This window comes from Mustela putorius, unplaced genomic scaffold (assembly GCF_011764305.1).
Source record: "Mustela putorius furo isolate JIRA1106 unplaced genomic scaffold, ASM1176430v1.1 tig00000873_pilon_pilon_pilon, whole genome shotgun sequence".
Lineage (NCBI taxonomy): Eukaryota > Metazoa > Chordata > Mammalia > Carnivora > Mustelidae > Mustela > Mustela putorius.
The window spans coordinates 4,734,160-4,752,633 of record NW_025421504.1 but is presented as its reverse complement, the minus strand read 5'-3'; the positions used below and the strand labels follow the sequence as shown (position 1 = coordinate 4,752,633).

The window sequence follows — 18,474 nt, the reverse complement described above, 5'->3', positions numbered from 1 at the left end:
TGTGCGGGGGGCGGGGGACCGCGAGCGGGGGGCGGGGATGTGGTCTGCTGGAAAAATGTGAAAAAAAATAAAGCCGCTCCAAACCCCAAACCCCGCGTCGGTGAGCCAATTCCGGCAAGGTGAAGGCTGGGCGGGGTGGGGGAGACGCGGATCGCGCCCGCCAGGCCACCACGGACCTTGACCGCCGGGCGGGGCTGGGGCGTAGGTGTGGTGGGAGTGCTGGGGAGCCTCGGGGGGAGGGGGCGGTCACGCGGCGCTGGGCTGCGCGGGCCGCACAGGAGTGCACCCGGGCGGGCGCGGCCGGGGGGCACAGTGTCGCGGCTCACGCTGCGGGCGGTGTCGGGCTGTGTGCGTGTGTGCTCCCTTCACGCGGCGGGGAACTGACTCAAAGTCAAACAATCCCAGGCGTTTGCGTCGTGGCCGTCCGTCCGAGGGGGCGGACGCAGAACCTCCGGCGGCGCGGGGGTCCCAGCTGAGCACACGCTCCCTCCCGGCTTCTCCCAAGCCAGCCACTGGGGGCCGCGGCGCCACTCCCGGAGCCCCGGACCCCAGGCTCTGGAGGGTTTGGGACTGGGGTCGCCTCCCTGCTCCAGTTCCGTGTTGGAATCCCCTACTGCGGTGATGGGGGACGGCTGTCGAATTTCAGCGCCCAGGCCAGCGTCCCCTTTCCTTCCGGCCAGCACCCCCCCACCACCACCCCTGCCGCGGTACGTGCGCATGGCGCATGGCGTCGGAAGAAAGGCCCCTGGGTGGCTTATGAATGACAGAGGCAGGCAAAAAACAGGCGCTACCCCGAATCCCGGCCCTGGTGGAGGGAAGTCCACAGGAGGGGTAGCCGGCCGGGCAGGGAGGTACTGTGGGGAAGGTGTCAAGTAATCTTGGGGAGGCCCAGGCCCTGGAGACAGCTTAGGTGCCAAAGCTGCGACTAGGCGCTGATTCCGCGAATGCAGGAGACGAATTCTCATTCAGGTGGTCCTGCTCTGCGAGGTGGGAGCACCACAGGACAGGAGGCCGCGTCTGGGCCTGGGAGCCAATGGGTCCCCACCCTGCAAATAAGCTGTTGGGAGCCAGGTCCGACCTCTGATGCCCAGCCCCAGCAGGAGGCCAGGGCCCAATTCTCCCTAACACTCCCTGGTGACCCCGCCCTTCTCAAGACTTTGTGTCCCACTGCAAGTATCAGAAGAGGTTGGCTCTTCTCTTGAGCGCTGGTTTAGGTATGTTAAAATCATATTTCCGAGTAGAGAGCCCCGGTGGAGCCCCAGCTCTGGCCCTCCCTGATGCTCAGGGTTCACATACCTCCCTGGAATCCTGGGCAGGGGTCCCCTTGACTCTGCCTCCATCTCATTTGAGGGAAGGAGAATCTAGTGCCTTCTGTGGGTTTTGGAAAGGGTTGGAAGAGGATGAATGCTCAGACCCATCTCTGCTCCCCAGGCTGCCTGGGCCAGGACAGAGCCCTCTGCACCTGGCCACCTCCCTGAAGCAGTCTGATAGGATGCCCGACGCCAGTGTGGTGCCCTTCCAAGCACCTGCCCGGAAGGTTTCCACCGGAAAATCAAGCAGGAGAAATCTTATGTCTGCTTACTCTCATCTCATCGTTGCAAGTCTTCTGTGTGTTCCTGGTGCAGGACTATATTTGCCCCGTTGTATAGTATATAATGTCTAAGCGGATGCATATACTATTTCACGATGCACACTGAAGATCAATCGTTTAAGGAAGAGGGTTGGTCATCAGGAACAGTTGGAGAGAATTGTCCAGAGGGGACAACTGAACGGCTTAGCCAGCCCTTCAATCCCTGGCCTTCCTTGTCTTTCTGGCTTCATCATCTAATATTCTTCTCCCTTCCTCCCCTCCCGATGCCTTCCCATGACATCATTGTTCTGCTGACACTCAACTTCCAGTTGCCGGAACATGCCCGATGCTTTCATGTCTGCAGCCCCCAAAAGAATCTGCCAGCCAGGGGGGCTCAACCTTCCTCGAGCCCCTCCCAATTTCGGTGCCCCCAGCTCTTCTTCCAGCTGGGCGTTCCCTAAGGCTTGTAGCGCACCCAGGGCTCTGCCCTCCATCACCTACGTCTCTCCATTGTGGTCATTTATGTAACTGGCCAGGGCGTGTGTCAAAACTAGAAGTCCCTTGAGGGTCCGACCCAGGTCTGTCACATCGACATCCCGAAGGGAAAGCTTGATTTACCCTGCCACCGTGGGCGACAACCTGGTCCCAGCCAGGTTAATCAGTCTGCGCAAGGTCGGGTCTGCTGACCCCACTAAGCAGCTTGAGCCTCCTAATCCAGGGCCAGCAGGAACCTCAGGACAGACGGCAGTGGCTCGCGGAAGGTGACAGGGCCATCTTGGCCTTCTTCTGCGGACCCTGTCGGGGAGGGGATGGGGCAGCTGAGTCATGTGCACCACTCTTTTCGTGCTCAGCACCTTGGCCATGCTCTGGCGCCGCCGATTCGCCAACCGGGTCCAACCGTGAGAAACTGGGCAGTGGACTTGGGTGGGTGGGTGGGTAGAAACTACTGTGGGGTGAGAGCCAAGCTGAAGTTGGGCCCCAGGCTACCTGGACCTTCTGGGAGGGTGGTGGAGGATGGGGTGCAGATTTGCAGGGAGTCCCTGAGAGGCTTTCACTCAGAGCAGGGGGAGTTCGCAGCTCTTCAAAAACTCTGGCTGAAGCTCCCCAGCTTCCCCAGGCCAGAGTGGCTGGGTCCTGCAGGAGAGAGGGTTCTGGGCCTGGGCGCTGCCCACAGCTCCTCTTGCCTGGTCCTCCCGCCCACAGAGAGCCCAGCGGAGCAGACGGGGCAGTAATGGGCAGCAGCTCGGAAACAGACCTCCAGTCCTCAGGCAGGTAAGGCAGAAGAGAGTCAGGGGTGGAGGAGGGAGGGTGTGTCCAAGGAAGAAGCTGTCCGTGCCTGGGGGGCGGGGAGGGGGTGTACGTGAGTGTGTGAGTGTGTGAGTGTGTGTGTGTGTGTGTGTGTGTGCACGCTGGAGGCTGGCCCCTCGCCCCAGCCACCCTGCTCCCTGTGTGCCTGGTGGGCAGGCTGAACGTTTTCTCCAGTTGGCAGTGGGAGCCCCCAGCCTGTCCTCTGGACCACAGCTGCCCTGTCTTGTTTGTCCGAATGCGGGGTGGTCCCCAGGGTCCTATCGGAAGGCGCAGGGGGACTGGAGAGAGGGATGGGGCAGAAGCAGCTCCGCTGGCTCGGCTCGCCTTCCCTTCCCCCTCTCCCGCTGCCCCCGCTCAGTCTCGGCGGCTCCTCTGCCCGAGACCCGAGCCCGATTCGCTGTCCGGTGCCCAATAGGAGGCGCAGGAGGACCATGACATCATCAGCGCGGAGTGCCATTGGTTGGGCAGCTCCTGCGGGCCGGACGCTGTCTCCAGTGGCCAGAAAGTTAACTCTTCCCTAGGCTGAAGCCATGTGGCCTTTACAAGGGGTGAAGTTTTGGGAACTTCTGGAATGTTCCTTCCCTGGGTGACCAGGGCCCTTTGATGATCAGGGCTCCTGTGCCCAACAAAACACGGAAAAATCGACGAATATTTGTTAAGAAGATACTATTTGGCACGTTCTGTTGTGCCCGTGGGTCCACCTCGTGCAAGAGAGAGGACAGCATTCTCTCTTGCAAATTTTTCTAGCCTTCTCTCACTCCTAGTGAAACAAAGAACACGATGCCCTCGGGCTCCGGGCCCCTGGCTGGAGGGAGTCTCCCCATAGGGCTCAGAAGCCTGAGCCAATCAGCACACCTGCCTGCCGGGGCACCCCAGTGTTTCCATCTTGGGGTGTGGGACGCGCCCTCAGCCACACGGAGACTGGCAAGCCATGAGAATGGGAGTCTCTGTCTGTGTGCAGCGCCTAACTCCTCCTTGGTGCTGGGATTCCTCCAGGCTCTGAATGTCAGAAGACCCACTGGGCAGCCCCCCGCATGTGCCAGAAACGAGCATTTCTTCGATGCCCTTCCTTGGCATCTAGGCCAGCTGAGATGGCCACAGAGCGCCCAAGGTGAAATCGGCTGACCTAGGTGAAATGGTGAGCCCCGGGCCTCACAGAGCAGGACCCTGTTCACCCATGGAAGGAACATTTCAGAAGTTCCCAAAACTTCATCCCTTGTGAAAGCCACATGGTTTCAGCCTAGGGAAGGGTTAACTTTCTGGCCACTGGAGACTGGTCCTCCAGGCTGAGTTTGGGTCTGGGAGTGTATAGCCAGAGTCCATGTCCTGACATCCCTTACTGACTGAAACTCGGAGAAAGCGACTTTTTAATTTATATATAAACTGAGATTGATAACAGTATGGCGTGGCATTGTTTGTGAGGTTCAAATACAGATCATCATAAACCACTTGGCACAAAGCAGCTGTTTAATAAAGGCTGGCTGTTCTCCTGCGTTCCTCTGGTTCTTGGTCAGTGTTCTAGTCATTCCCTGAGGTGTCCCATGTATTAACTCATTTGGGGGTTATAACAGTCCCAGAGGGTTGGCAAGACAAACATTTCTATCTCTCATGAATGGTGGAGGAAACTGAGAGACTGGGAGGCACAAGTTACTTGCTCAAGGTCATCCCTCCGATTTGTGGCCGATGGGGACAGACAGGTCCCTGACTTCAGGCAGTCCGTCTCAGTCACATGAAATGGGCCCGGACCCCTTCTCAGGAGGAGAGAGCCGAATCTGAACCATCAGGCCTGGCCTTGTGTGGTTAAGCCAGAAGGAAGCAGTTTCCTGTCAATTCCTCAGGACCTAACGCCTAACATCTCCAGCCTTCAAGGGCCAGCCTGGGTGAAATTTCTGCTCTCCGATCACCTGGTCACAAATTCCAGCTGCTTTCCCAGCCGCTGCTACCCCTCTTCCATAGTGGGGTGACTCGCTAGGCCTGGGGCAGAAGGAAGTGGAAGTCTGGACGCATGGGAAGGACACCCCCCCTCAATCCTCTGACTCCCGTCCTTCTGTTTAGGGAGAAAGAGTCTCTGAAGTAAGTTCTCACGTCTTCAGGAGGAGCTCGGCCCCAGGGACCGACATCAACAGGCAGAGACAGGTAGGGCCAGGTTTCGAGGCTTGGAGGTGAGAGGGCTAGGCTGGGCCCCAGGGCGGAAGACTGTGCAAGGCCTGGCCCTGTGGGAACAGACCACCTGCAGCTCTTTGCCCCTCGGTCATAAGGGGGAGCGTGGACTCTTCTCAGCTCCTACCTTGAGCCTGTCATGGTCCCAGCCACAGGGCAAGGGCCAGTTTTAAGGGAATGATGTGTGATCTCAATGGCATTTTCTAAGCTAGGAGATGAGGCAGTGGTCATGCTGGGGCCATGCGGGTAGTCCCAGTGGACTTCTAAGGGAGAGGAGGAGCTCTGGAATATCCATTCTGGAATGCAAGCTTCTGCCTTGGCATGGGAGGAGGTGCTAATTTGGTCTGGTTTTCTGTTTCAGTTCAAGTCCCGGCTGGTCCCCCACCTACAAAGGATGCTGTGGTGGAAGGAGCAGCAGCACGCTGGGGAATGGGAAAAAGCAGCCATCGAGAAGGTAGACCCCTCCCCTTGAGGTCCTGGACCTGCTTGTCCTCTTTTGTCCCCTGGCGCTGGTGGCCGGCAGGAGGGCCAGAGACGCTCATTGCCCTGGACGGGCTGCCTTTGTTTGAGGTCTTGAGGATCGTCTGGGGGCAGGCCCAGAGAGGGACTCGGTGGGGTCTACTCTGGGGCACCCCAGCAGCCCAGGCTAGACGAGGAGCAGGTCGAGAGTTAAGGGACCGTTGATAGGGCTTCTCACTCATTCCTTAACCTCATCCTTGAAATAACCCAAGGAGCCTGGGCATATTATTATCCACATTTTGGAAATGAGGAAACACAGAGAAGCTAACAAATTTGTCCGGTGTCATCTAGCTCGTTAATGGGGGACCCCGCCTTCCCGAGCCTCTCATGGACACTGCAGAGCTGCCCCACGCTCTTAACCACCAGGACCTAGTCGTCTCTGGAACCCCACGGCAGTTGGCAGCTGCTCTGTGAAAAAAAGGGGTTCCCCTGGCCTGGCAGCGCCAAAACTTGCGGACCAAGGCTGCGTGGCATCAATGTCCCAGAGTGGCACGCGCTTCCTGTGGTCCTTGCCTCTCCTGGGTCCCCAGCACTCTCCCTGTCACGGGCCGCTTGGCTAGATTATCAGCAAGAAGTGCCCGTTGGATCTGTGACATGTCTGCCTGCAGCTGGAGCAAAGCTTCTCCCAGCCTGGGCTCTGAGCGCGTCTTCTGGGCGCGCGTGTGTGCATGCGTGCGCGGGTTCCAAAGGGGCAGTAGCGTGTGGGAAGGGAAAAAGCATGACACTTGTTTTTGTCAGTCCGCTGACTGCTCAGCACCGCAGCAGCCTCCTTTGCCCCCAGCGGCTCTGCCATTTCTCTCTTCGCCATCCTGCCTGACCCGGAGCAGAGATCAAAGCAGATTTCCGCTTCTGCTCCCTGGGATCCAGGCACAGACCTGCAGGCAGCTGCTCCCGACTGTCTGGAAGCCATTCATCTTGCAAAGCAGCACCCCCCGCCGCCCCCTCCTGCACGTGCACCCCCCCCCCTTCCTCACCATCCAGCCCCCAGGCGGGCTGACAGGCGGGGAAGTCTCCGCCTGGCTGGCCCCTGCCAATGGGAGGCAGGAGATGAGGAGTTCTCTAGACAGCAGTCCCTTTGCTGCCGCCCTGTGACTCCACAGATGAAGGAGGGGAGGAAAGGGGTGAGATGCCATAGACTGTGGGTACCCACACGGAAGCCCTGGGGGAGGGGCTGTTGATTCTGCAGGGAGCCTGGCAGGGCTGTGGAAGCCTCTAGAAGTAGGGCGGGGCAGAGGCAGGGGAAGGGTCTCACCAGGCAAGGAGCTCTGGGCTGGAGTCCCTGGCAGAGCCCCACTGCCCACTTGACCCAGGCCAAGAGTTCGTGACCCCTGTCTCAGCTCCTGTCAGCCCGTCTTTCTGCTGTGAGGCAGGCAGTGGCTTTCCTGGTGACAGGGCTGTCAGGCTGAGGGCCAGAGGACACCGTTCCTGGGGCCCCAGTCTGTGTCCCCGAGCCCGACCTGTGTATTCATTCTCTAATCTCTTTGCCATGTTCCTGTCCCTTCAGCCTCGGCTCTGCACTGCCGTTTCCAGGTGGCCTGTCTCCTTGCACGAGTCTGAGGAATTGTCAGGCCAAGGTCACCTGGCAGGACAGGGGCTGGCTGGCGGCCCAGACACACCTCCACAAAGTGACACCCCTTCGCAGCTCTGTTCCAGGAACCCGCTCAGGGGCCGGTGGCTCCTCCAGGCACCGGTCCCAGATGAAGGGAGGGAAGGCGAGGGGACTGGGGGCGGGGGCGGGGGGTGTGTGGGCTGGCCTTGGCGGCTGCCTGGACCCTGGCAGCTGGGGTGCCATGTGGGCTGGGCGGGAGGGGCCCCCTCCCCCAGGGAGCGGCTGGCTTCGGTGGGAGCAGATTGTGTTTACACCTTCCCCACACACCTAGCCCACGCTCCCTCTTATTCCCCGGGGCTCTCCCACCCCTGGGCTCTCTGCACAACGTGCACATTTGCAGCCCCTCTCCTGCTGCAGGAAGTGGCCACCCTCAGCCGATGCTGGGCCCCAAGTGCTCCTGTCTCAGCCCACTGTCGCAGGGGTGGACCCAGTGTCTCCAAGAGGCTGCCTCCTCCCATTCTCCCCCACCCCAGCCCTATTTCCTTGGAAAGAGCTGCTGCTTGGGAATGGGAGCAGGAAAGCCCAGGGGCTTGGCAGACAGAAGGGATTAAGGGCAACCAGAGAGGCAGCGCAGAGACTGAGAGCTGGGGCTCCCCTGGCCCCGGGGGCGAGGGGGCGGGGTGCTGGCTTTCATGAAATATCAACGCAGAATCTGGGAGTGAGGAGTCCGGGCTCAGAGCACCAGATAGGAGTCCAGACTCCACCATCACTTCCCAGTTCTGTGGCCTTGGATGGGTTACTGAACGTCCCCAACCTGGGGTTTCTCCTACAAGGAGGATTATGGTAAACCTGTCTCTGAGTGGTCGTCAGAGTTAAATTAGATAACGTCCCCAACCTGGGGTTTCTCCTACAAGGAGGATTATGGTAAACCTGTCTCTGAGTGGTCGTCAGAGTTAAATTAGATAACGTGTCTAAAGTGCTCAGCAAGCCTTCCATATATCTGAGCCCGGGAGGCAGTGTTAACTATAGAACAACAGGTCACTTTGCAACAATGGTGGGTTCAGAGCATCTAGTGCTTTGCCTCCTCGCCCCGTGGCCCTTCCCGCCGCCTTGTCTTTCCACACACGCAACAGCAGGGCGATGGGCAGTTCTGAAACAAGCCAGAGCCAAGCCCAGCCCAGCCCTGGGGCACCTGGGAAGACCCAGCAACCAGGCACACAGGACCAGGGCGGATCGCTGCTGCCTCTGTGTGCCTGGAGCCCTGTCCTAACCTCCAGGGGGAGGCCTGGCCTGGACAGCCCCCCTCCCACCGGCTCTGCTTCCCTGCATGTATCTTAGCTCCTAAGGAAGAAGGAGGTGATGGCCTTGATGATTTTCCATTCTCCCTCTGAATGCTAATCTCTCTGCCAGTCGGAGCCTGAGTGACAGGGGAAAGGCTGCTCTGAGCTGCAGGGTGGCCAGGGGCAGCAGCCAGGAGCAGGGAGGTGCCGCTGTCTGCTACTTCTGTGGCTGCTGCCAGTCTCTCCTGGAGATTGGAGCATGACTGGAGAGCTAATGAGGTGGTGGAGGAGGGTGTGGGGAGCAGGAGAGGCAGACACAGCAGCTCTATGAGCCACTGATGTCCTGTGTCACCCTAGGGGACAGATGCTGCCACAGGGAGAGCCCTGCCCATCCCAAACCCAAACACGTGGTTGTGCAGGAGGGTCGTGGGCAAGGGCGCCCAGCAGAGGCCCTAGTTCAAGATGAAGCAGGCGCGATGGCACCGGGACTGGTCCCACAGTTTCCTAGGGACCCTTTGCAGGACCTCACTTAGGAAGAAGCCCAAGACCTTGAGCTAGAGGGAAGTCATGCTTCTTCGTGAGCCTCGAAAGAAGAGAAATGGCCAAGGTTTACAGTAAGATGATGATACTAATATTAATAATGGTTAATGTGTCTCAAACACTTCTGTGCTAGGCGCTGTGCCAAGTGCTTTATTTATACACATTGTCTCATTTATGGGGCAGGGACTGTTGTCATCCTCATTTACCCAATAAGGAAAGTGAAGTTTGTGGAGCTTGCTCAAGGTCACTGACAGCAAGTAGTGAAGCCAGAAAGCGCGCCCTGGCAATGTGATGCCAAGGCCTGGGGAGGATTCGAATCTCCCGCTGGGGCTTGAGGACATTCTGGGTATGACCTGCCCACCAGGGCACGGAGAATGAGAGCTGTGGAGCCCGCCCCGTGACATTCCCGCGCTCCCTCTGCAGGAATGCATCATTCCAGGCTGGATTTGACTCTGGGCCCTGAAAGGGTGGTCCTGGGTAGCCGACTGAGGGGAGTGTGGAGAGCTGCCTTTCAGGGATCTGTCACACCCCTCAGGGAGGAAGCAGTGGCCCCTAGCTGCGATGACAAGGTCATGGAACTTGTCACTCATTGTCACTGGTGGTCTGCTAGCAGTCTCCTTCAACCAGGGGCAGAGCCCTGGGGGTAGGAGGGCAGCCAGCAGCCCAGCAGGAGAGCGGGGAGGTTGAGGAGGAAGGCTTTGTTGTTTGTTTTTACAGGGGGAGGGTGTAGGGTGTGAAGGAGATGGCTTCAAGAGGGACCCGGGGACTTCAGCTGGAAACCAATCCTTGTACCTAAGGACAACGGACCCTCTCTGTGGGCTACACATGCCCCCTAGTGGGGATTAAGATGAGAGGGCGCTGAGAAAATTAAAAAAAAAAAAAAAAAGATTTCCTGATACATTGTGGCACCTGAGGCTGGATAGGAATGGCCCGTCCTGTGTCTGTGCGAATGCACACACCTGCTTGCACACACACGGGCACACACACATGTAATGCTATTTGCAGAAGCCGGGCGCACGGAACATTCAAAGGAATGATTTCGTTTCTTCCTTGGTCATTTATTTAAGACCCGCATATCGCTGTGACATACACACCCAGACGGCGACGAAAGGGACAGTGCCTGACTGCGCCAGTGAGGACAACAGGAGGAGCCTGGCCAAGCCTAGTCACTTGACCTTTCCTTCTCTGCACCTTATCTCCCCTCTTAACAAGCAGTGCGGACCCCGGGTGGGCTGGTGCTGAGCCTGAGAGGGACCCCCGACTACTCTCAGAAGAACGGTCTGTTCAGATGAAGGGGATGGACCATTTCCCAATTCTCCCAGTCCAGACAGGCCTCGATGGACCGTGTTTGGAGGCACTGACGATGACTGGCTCCCTTGGCAAGTGTGGATGGAGCCCGTGTGCCAGGTCCCTTGGGTGCAGAAATAGGGTGAGACTTCCTGCCACAAAGAACCAGAAAACCCAGCAAAGTAGAAGTAACCAGTACTTGGCAGCGGGTGCCACATGGGATGGTGACCCCGTGGCTGCCTCAGGTCTGCCTCACACAGGTCCCTGCCTGTGGCGTGGGGCGGGGAACCCCAGCAGACGGCAGTGGTCCTGTTCCAGTGAGGAGACAAGATCAGAGCTCGGGGCAGCGTGCTGTTCCTAAGGATATCCACACAGACCCATGGGATCCCCAAAACAGACGCTATGAAAGTGATCCAAAGGAGAATGAAAAGTGCTTTTGAGAGTATACAAAAAGCACTAACCATAAAAGAAAAACAGATAAATTGGACTTTATCAAAATTCTTGGAAAGCCTGGAAGAAAATATTTGCCAAGCAAAGGTCTGAGAAAGGACCTGTGTCCAGCATATATAAAGAACTTTTACAACTCAATAAGAAGACAGCGGACAAAAAAGGGGAGAGGGTTTTAATAGATACTTTGTAAGAAAGTATACATATGGCTAATAAACACATAAAAAGATACACAATATCATAAGTCATCAAGGAAATGCAAATTCAAACCACAACCACTCAATGGCATGGCTAAAAGACGGACCACAACAGGTGTTGGTGAACAACCATGCCCCTGTACTAACGCATTGCTGGGAAGCCAGTTTGGCAGTTTCTTAGGAAGTTATCCAAGAGGAATGAACCCGTTGGTCCACAAGAAGACTTGTACAGAGAAGTTCACAGCAGTGTTTTTAATAATATCTCCAAACTGGAAACAGATATTAATAATATCTCCAAACCGGAAATATCCACCAACAGGCGAATGGATCAAAAAGGAGGCAGTGTGTCGGGGCGCCGGGGGGGCTCAGCGGGTTAAGCCTCTGCCTTCAGCTCAGGTCATGATCCCAGGGTCCTGGGATCGAGCCCCACATCGGGCTCTCTACTCAGCAGGAAGTCTGCCCCCCCCCAACCGCCTGCCTCTCTGCCTACTTGTGATCTCTCTGCCAAATAAATAAATAAAATCTTAAAAAAAAGAAAGAAAGAAAGAAAGAAAAGGAGGCAGTGCATTCCCACAATGGAATCCTACTCAGCAATAGAAACGAAATGGGTCACCAAGTGAGTCACAGCACGCAGCCCTGAAAGAAGCCAGACCCCAAAGAGCACCTACCCTGTGAATCCATTCATAGGAGATTCTAGAACAGGAGGAACTAATCTGGAGTGGCAGAAAGCAGATCAGCGGTTGCCTGGGGCCAGGGCTGTGAAATAAGCAGGAAGGGGCCCTTCCGGGTGCTGGAGATGTTCTAAATCCTGACTGGGCTTGTGGTTATATGGTGTGTCACTGATGGGACTATTGAATCGTACATTTTAAATGCATGCATTTTATTGTATGTATGTAAATTATACCTCAATAAAGCAACTTAAAGAGTTTAAAACGACTTAGAGTTTAAAAACAAAACAAAATAAAAGCCAGATGTGAAAACAAATAATCGTTAAGACTGAGTATCCTAAGAAGTGTGCTCAGATAACAAGGGCCCCTCCCCCCTGGCCCATGGAGGTGCTGCGGGTGCACTGTTCTTAATGTCCTGGTGAGCAAAGAGGCTCAGACGGAGGGGCAGCGGTTCTCGAAGGGTGACTCAGTTAGAATCAGCAGGGCTGGGACCACACTCAGAGCCCGCCTGGGTGCGGAGCCTGTGTTACGCCAGCCTGCGGCAGACCGCTCCGAGGAGAGCTCGGGACCGCTGCAGCTTCTCAGGTGAGGCTTTGCAGAGGAGGTGTTGACACAGGAGTTGGAATTTGCTTAGCAGAGGAGAGGATGCGGGGAAGAAGATTTCAAGGCAAAGGGAACATACAAAAATAAGGACAGGCTGGGCAGCCTTGGAGAAGGCAGGACTCCGGGGGAGGGAGAGATACATCCCGAAATGAGCAGAAGAGGTCAACAGGATATTGCACGTACTTCATATTCATTTATTTTTTTAAGAACCCATGAAGCAATAATTTTACGAGAGGCAACAGCTCTGCTGAGCAGGCAGGGGATGGGTGTGCTCTTGGCAAACACAGGAAATAACCACTGCGGTGCCAGGGTCGCCTCTTCTGAGGGAATGGAGTACGCCTTGTCATAATTCTCCTCCAGGAGGTTACAGGTCGTGTGGTCCACGGGCCCAGATTTCCGCTGAACACCATTGGTGGCTCTCTGTCGTGGTCCTGAGAAATCCCAGGGTGGGAAAAAAAAAAAAACCTCTGTGCTTTTATGCTGGGCTTTCTAGCTGGCTGAAGTCAGGTCACTGGCATGAAGCAGAATGTGTCCCATTGTCATCCTGTGTTCTTCCGGGAAACTCCGCACAGCTGCGGGGATCAGAAGCTTTGAGGCTGGACTGGCGGTCCGATCTCAAGGCTCCCACTCACTGATCACGTTCACCTTCCTGTCCTTTGGCTCCTTTTGTTGCAAAAGGGGGAGGCGGTGATCATGATCGTAAGAGGGCACATTGGAGAACCAGACCCATCAAGTCTGAGGCGTTAAGCGCCTACAGCTTTTTGTATGCTAGTCTGGCCTCAATACATCGTTTTTTTTTTTTTTTAAAAAGGCTTCGAGCAGAGCCTGGCCCAGAGCAAACACTTAATAGACAGTAGCTTTTGTGTTTTCAGAAAGGGGATGTGCACATGTCAGCTCATTCCTTTTATTTTGCCATGACCCGTTCTTTCAGAGAATTATAATGAAAAGAAAAGGATGTGGCACATGTGGATCGTATCATTTAGGATGATTGTGACTCAACAGAACGCCCAACTTAGGGTGGCTCAAACAGTATGGAGATTTCTTTTTTAAATCTCACATTCTGGGGCACATGGGTGGTGCAGTTCGTTGAGCTCCCGATTCTTGGTTTCCGCTCAGATCACGCTCTCAGGGTCGTGAGATTGAGCCCTGCATTGTGTGTGTGTGTGTGGGGGGGGGGGGTCTGTGCTCAACGGGGAGTCTGCTTGGGATTCTCTCTCCCTTTCCTTCTGCCCCTCCCCATCTCTCAAATAAATAAATGTTAAAAACTCTCATTCTGTGTTTCACTGAAACTAACATGCCATTGCTTGCAAAATGCTTCTCACATTCAGAAATATTAAGATGAAAAAAAAAATGTGTCTGTGAGTTCAAACAAAAGGTCTGAAGGTACGGGGCTCCAGGGCTGGGGTTTCGGCAGTTCATCATGAAGACTCTGTTCTTTGTTTCTACCCTGCCACGCCAGACCTTGGATTCTGGCTTTGGAACAAGCCTCAGGGACGCAAGAAGGCTGCCACAGCCTTAAGCAGCCTATCTTCACAGCATCCCGAAGCCAGAAGGGAGGCTGTTGTTTTTAAAAACAAGAAAATGTTCCCAAACTTGGCATAACTGCATCACAAACCCTTTTCTGAATTCCCGGCAGAAGAAATAGATTTATCATAAGGGTCTGGTCTGGTGGCGACTCAGCAAGATTGGCCCTCAGGGCTGGGGAGGAGCTTGCCTCCAATGAAGCGCAAAGCCCACCAGTAGCTTTGTTCTGTTGTGAGATGGAGGAGGAACAGCTGTGGGCCTCCCGAGAATCGTGAATCGTGAATCACCGGTCAGCTGCTCCCAACTAAGCAGCCAGCCACTTGGGATACACCAACCCACCTTCCTGTTCTTGTTAATGACAGCAGGGCTGCTTTTCCCAGTTCAGAAATTAACCTCAGATTCTAGAGACTCAGTTTCCTATTAATGTGGGTTTCAGATACCATATCTGAAATCCCATCAGTGAATGGAACCCGATGAGCCAACCACCAGAACACAGGAGACCAACTGACTAGATTTCCCATCTGTGCTGGGAGCCAAGGTCCTTGACCTGCACAGAGAACATGGGCCCTGATCAGCCCGTGTTGGACTTCTATCACTGACCACTCGACTGTGTGACTCTGTCCATATCAATAAATACAGATCCACACTAGCCGTGAACAACGGCTGCATAGTAATTCCACCGCACAGAAAACTCAAGCATCCCAGACCTCGGGGTGTCTGGCTAGCTTAGTGGAGCACGCCACACTTAATCTCAGGGTGGTCGGTTCAAGCCCCACACTGGGTGTGGATCCTACTTTAAAAAAAAAAAAAAATCACAACATTTAACGCTTTGGTGTCGACAGCTCTGAAACCCTGCCTACTCATTCAGACATCTGATGCATTTTTTGTTGTCTTTCCCACTGATTTCTTTTTAAGATTATTTATTTATTTGAGGGAAGAAGAGAGAGAGAGAGAGAGAGAGAGAGAGAGCGCAAAGGAGCAGGAGCAGACAGAGGCAGAGGGAGCAGCAGACTCCTCACCAAGCGAGGAGCCCAATCTGAGCCTCCATCCCAGGACCCTGTGATCACGATCTGAGCCGAAGGCAGATGCTTAGCCGCCTGCGCTACCCAGACGCCCCGTCTTTCCCATGGATTTCTGGCCTGCCCAGGCAGTGTGCCCAACAGGTGTGCAGGCCCAAGCCTTCTCACTGCATTTTGCTCTGGCCTCTTGGCCGCTGCCAAAATCACAGGACAGGTGCCCATCATTCCGGCTAGTAATTTCACCCCTGATCACCGCTGCAAACGCACAAAACCCCTCATTGCTCCGCTCCCCCACAACCAGAAGCCCTGTAATAAGGGTGTAGACACATACACGGTGCAGTCCAACTTAGTGGTGAAAGCTTGGACTTTACAGGCTGGGCTCAAACCCCGACTCCAGCAATGGCCGGTTGTGTGTGAATTTGGGAAAGTTACCTCATCACTCTACGCTTGCATTCCCTCCTCTGTGGGGTGGGGGTAGTGGTGGTGCCCTTCACAGGGCAGTGGTGCACATTAAACAAATCAGTGCAGGTCCAGCGCTCCAGGAGTGAATGGCACATACACATAGTAAGCGCTAAGAGGTATCCATTCTCGCTGTTTTCTCCTACAGCAGGCCACTGGCCTGCATACCAGCCAGTTTGGGAACTTCCACCCTTAAAACTCCCTCTTCGGGGGTGCCCGGTCAGGTCATGATCCCGGGGTCGTGGGATCGAGTCCCCCATCGGGCTCCCTGCTCAGTGGGGAGTCTGCTTCTCTCTCTCCGTCTCCCTGTGTGCTTGTGCTCTCACTCCCTCTCTCAAATGAATAAAGTCTTTTTTTTTTTTTTTTTTTTTTTTTTTTTTTTTTTTTAAGAGACGGGGTCTCGCTATGTTGCCCAGGCTGGAGTGCAGTGGCTATTCACAGGCGCGATCCCACTACTGATCAGCACGGGAGTTTTGACCTGCTCCGTTTCCGACCTGGGCCGGTTCACCCCTCCTTAGGCAACCTGGTGGTCCCCCGCTCCCGGGAGGTCACCATATTGATGCCGAACTTAGTGCGGACACCCGATCGGCATAGCGCACTACAGCCCAGAACTCCTGGGCTCAAGCGATCCTCCTGCCTCAGCCTCCCGAGTAGCTGGGACTACAGGCGCGCGCCACCGCGCCCGGCTCAAATGAATAAAGTCTTAAAAACAAACAGAAAAACTCCCTCTCCAGGGGTGCCTGGGTGGCTCAGTCGGCTAAGCATCTGCATTTGGCTCAGGTCATGATCCCAGGGTCCCGGGATCAGGCTCCCCGTTCAGTGGGGACCCCGCTTCTCCCTCTTCCTTGGTGCTCTCCCTCTCTCAAATAAATAAATAAAATCTTAAAAAAACAAAAACCTCCCTCTCCAAGTCTGAAATGAAAGGAACTTAAGTGTACATGGAAAGAACCCATTCCCCTTTTGGTATTATACAAAACAGTGTCTTCAAGGGTAAGCTAGAGAAGCTTCAGGGTCAATTTTACAAGCTAGAAGGTACTGAGAGATGAGCCCACGCATGTCTGTTGGGAGTGTCGTGAGCAGAGGCACCCGAATACCAACCACGTGAGGTGACGACATTAGTGAGGAAACTAAAATAATTAAAGGAGATATTTCCTGGGGCCCCTGGGTGGCTCAGGTGGTAAAGTGAGGGCCTCTTGGTTTCCTCTGGGGTCATGATCTCAGGGCAGTGGGATGGAGCCCTGGGGCAGACTCTGCGATGTAGTCTGCTTGAGATTCCCTCCTCCTGCTTTGCGTGCTCTCTCTCAAATCAATCAATCAACCAATCAATCCATCCATCTTTTTTTTTTTTTTTTAAGATTTTATTTATTTGACAGAGATCACAAGTAGGCAGAGAGGCAGGCAAAGAGGCAGGGGGAAGCAGGCTCCCCGCCAAGCAGAGCCCGATGTGGGGCTCGATCCCAGGATCCTGAGATCATGACCTGAGCCGAAGTCAGAGGCTTTAACCCACTGAGCCACCCAGGTGCCCCTCCACCAATCCATCCTTAAAAAGAGACACAGAGGGGCGCCTGGGTGGCTCAGTGGGTTAAGCCGCTGCCTTCGGCTCAGGTCATGATCTCAGGGTTCTGGGATCGAGTCCCGCATCGGGCTCTCTGCTCAGCAGGGAGCCTGCTTCCTCCTCTCCCTCTGCCTGCCTCTCTGCCTACTGTGATCTCTCTCTGTCAAATAAATAAATAAAAATCTTTAAAAAAAAAAAAAAAAAAAGAGACACAGACGTCTCCTGTCTCCCACCTTGAAGAACTTACAAATTAAGGTAGGCAGACATAAGCAAATGTAGCAACCTCCCCACTCGAGGTCCCCTTGAACTTCCTGCGCCACCCCAGTCTGGGCCAGGGACAATCTGTGGACCCAGCAGATAAATGACGGTAGCTGAAGCCACCGCCTTGTCTTCCTTTTCTTCCGAGATCAGGGCTCCCACCCCGCGCTCTCTACTGTCCCTGGTGGCGGAAACCGTTTTACCCCCAGCCCCACAGTGGCGCAGAGGATGCGACCGCCTCCCAGCGGCTGTTGCTTGGACTACACTTCCCATGAACGGTTTCTCAACATCGCGAGAGCCCTCGCGAGATGTCTGAAAAGACCTTTACGCAGGCGCGGCTCCGCCTTCTTCTCTGAGGCAGGCCGCGTGGCCGGGAGACATGGCGGCTTCTCTCTGGAAAGAACGGGACGAGCAGTCTCGGGCCTTTGGCTGGGGTAAGTCGGTGGAGGTAGGAAGACGAGGTCTTCGTTGAGCCGGCGCTAGTTCATTCGACTACCCGTCCTCAGAGGCGGGATGGGGACGGTTGCCGGTCTCCTTCCTAAGACGGCTGGGAGGCTTGGGTCGAGTCCTGGGTCGGAAGACGCTTCCCGAGCCGCGCGTGTAGACGGGAGAGCGCTGAGGCCCTCCTCTGGGGCCAGAGGGTCCCTCCTGGTTCGGGGAGAGCTGCTTCCGGCCTGTGCGGCCCCGGGCGTCGCACAGCCACCACCGTGTGCCCCGCGGGTCTCCGAGGCCGGCCCTTAATTCACGTCCAGGGTTAGCGGCCAAGTCAGGCCCCGGGTGGAGCGCCCGGAGGACGCCCTGACCCGTGGTTCTGCTTAACCCTGCAGACAGCCGTGGGTGGGACTGTCGGGTTTGGAAAGCCACGACTCTGCGGCCCCCCCACCCCCCCGTTCCAAGTTCATTTTTTTTTCTTTCCCCACAGGCTTTTCTTGGGCGTCTGCGGAGACCGTGAGCGCCAGACCTGCAGGCTGAAGCTTAAAAGTACCAGATGGATCCCTGACGTGGGTAAGGACGGGGCCCGGCAGGACCTGCGCGGTCACCGCAGCGAGCACGTCCCGGCGGGGGGTTGGGCTGCCTCGCCCTTTCTTCTGCTGTTCGGTTGGGTCTGGGGAGCACGTGGGCGCTGGAGGCTCGTTCGGGTGACGAGCGGGGTCTGGGCCGGGGGGATTGGCGGCCACTAGGTGTCGCTGTGTGGAATCGGGAGGGTCCCTGCCCCCGCGGGTGGAGGAGGGGAGACCGAGTCAGGGCGAGGCTTCTGGCAGGCCGGGGCTCAGAGTATTTGTGGGTGATTTCAAGTTCCCCTTGTCTGAAAGGACGTCTTTTGTGAGGAGTTCTGACGCCTCGAGGCTCAGCTTTTTGTTTTTGTTTTAACAAGTTTGGGTACTTCAATTTCTTTCTTTTTTTTTTTTGAAATTTTATTTATTTGGCAGAGACGCAGGGAGAGAGGGAACACAGGCAGGGGGAGTGGAAGAGGGAGAAGCAGGCTTCCCATGGAGCAGGGAGCCCCATGCCGGGCTCCATCCCAAGTCCC

The 18,474-nt window shown here is 55.7% G+C and overlaps 1 protein-coding gene across 1 annotated transcript; it reads left to right on the top strand.

Annotated features, from left to right (window-relative positions):
• The first annotated feature begins 55 nt into the window (after window positions 1-55).
• PRCD (photoreceptor disc component) lies at window positions 56-11,823 on the top strand. The gene is made up of 5 exons (XM_045085853.1): window positions 56-2,469; window positions 2,774-2,842; window positions 4,934-5,014; window positions 5,400-9,000; window positions 9,994-11,823. Exons 1-3 carry the CDS (start codon window positions 2,396-2,398, stop codon window positions 4,953-4,955), a joined length of 165 nt encoding a protein of 54 aa, XP_044941788.1. The 5' UTR covers window positions 56-2,395; the 3' UTR covers window positions 4,956-5,014; window positions 5,400-9,000; window positions 9,994-11,823.
• The last annotated feature ends 6,651 nt before the right edge of the window (window positions 11,824-18,474 follow it).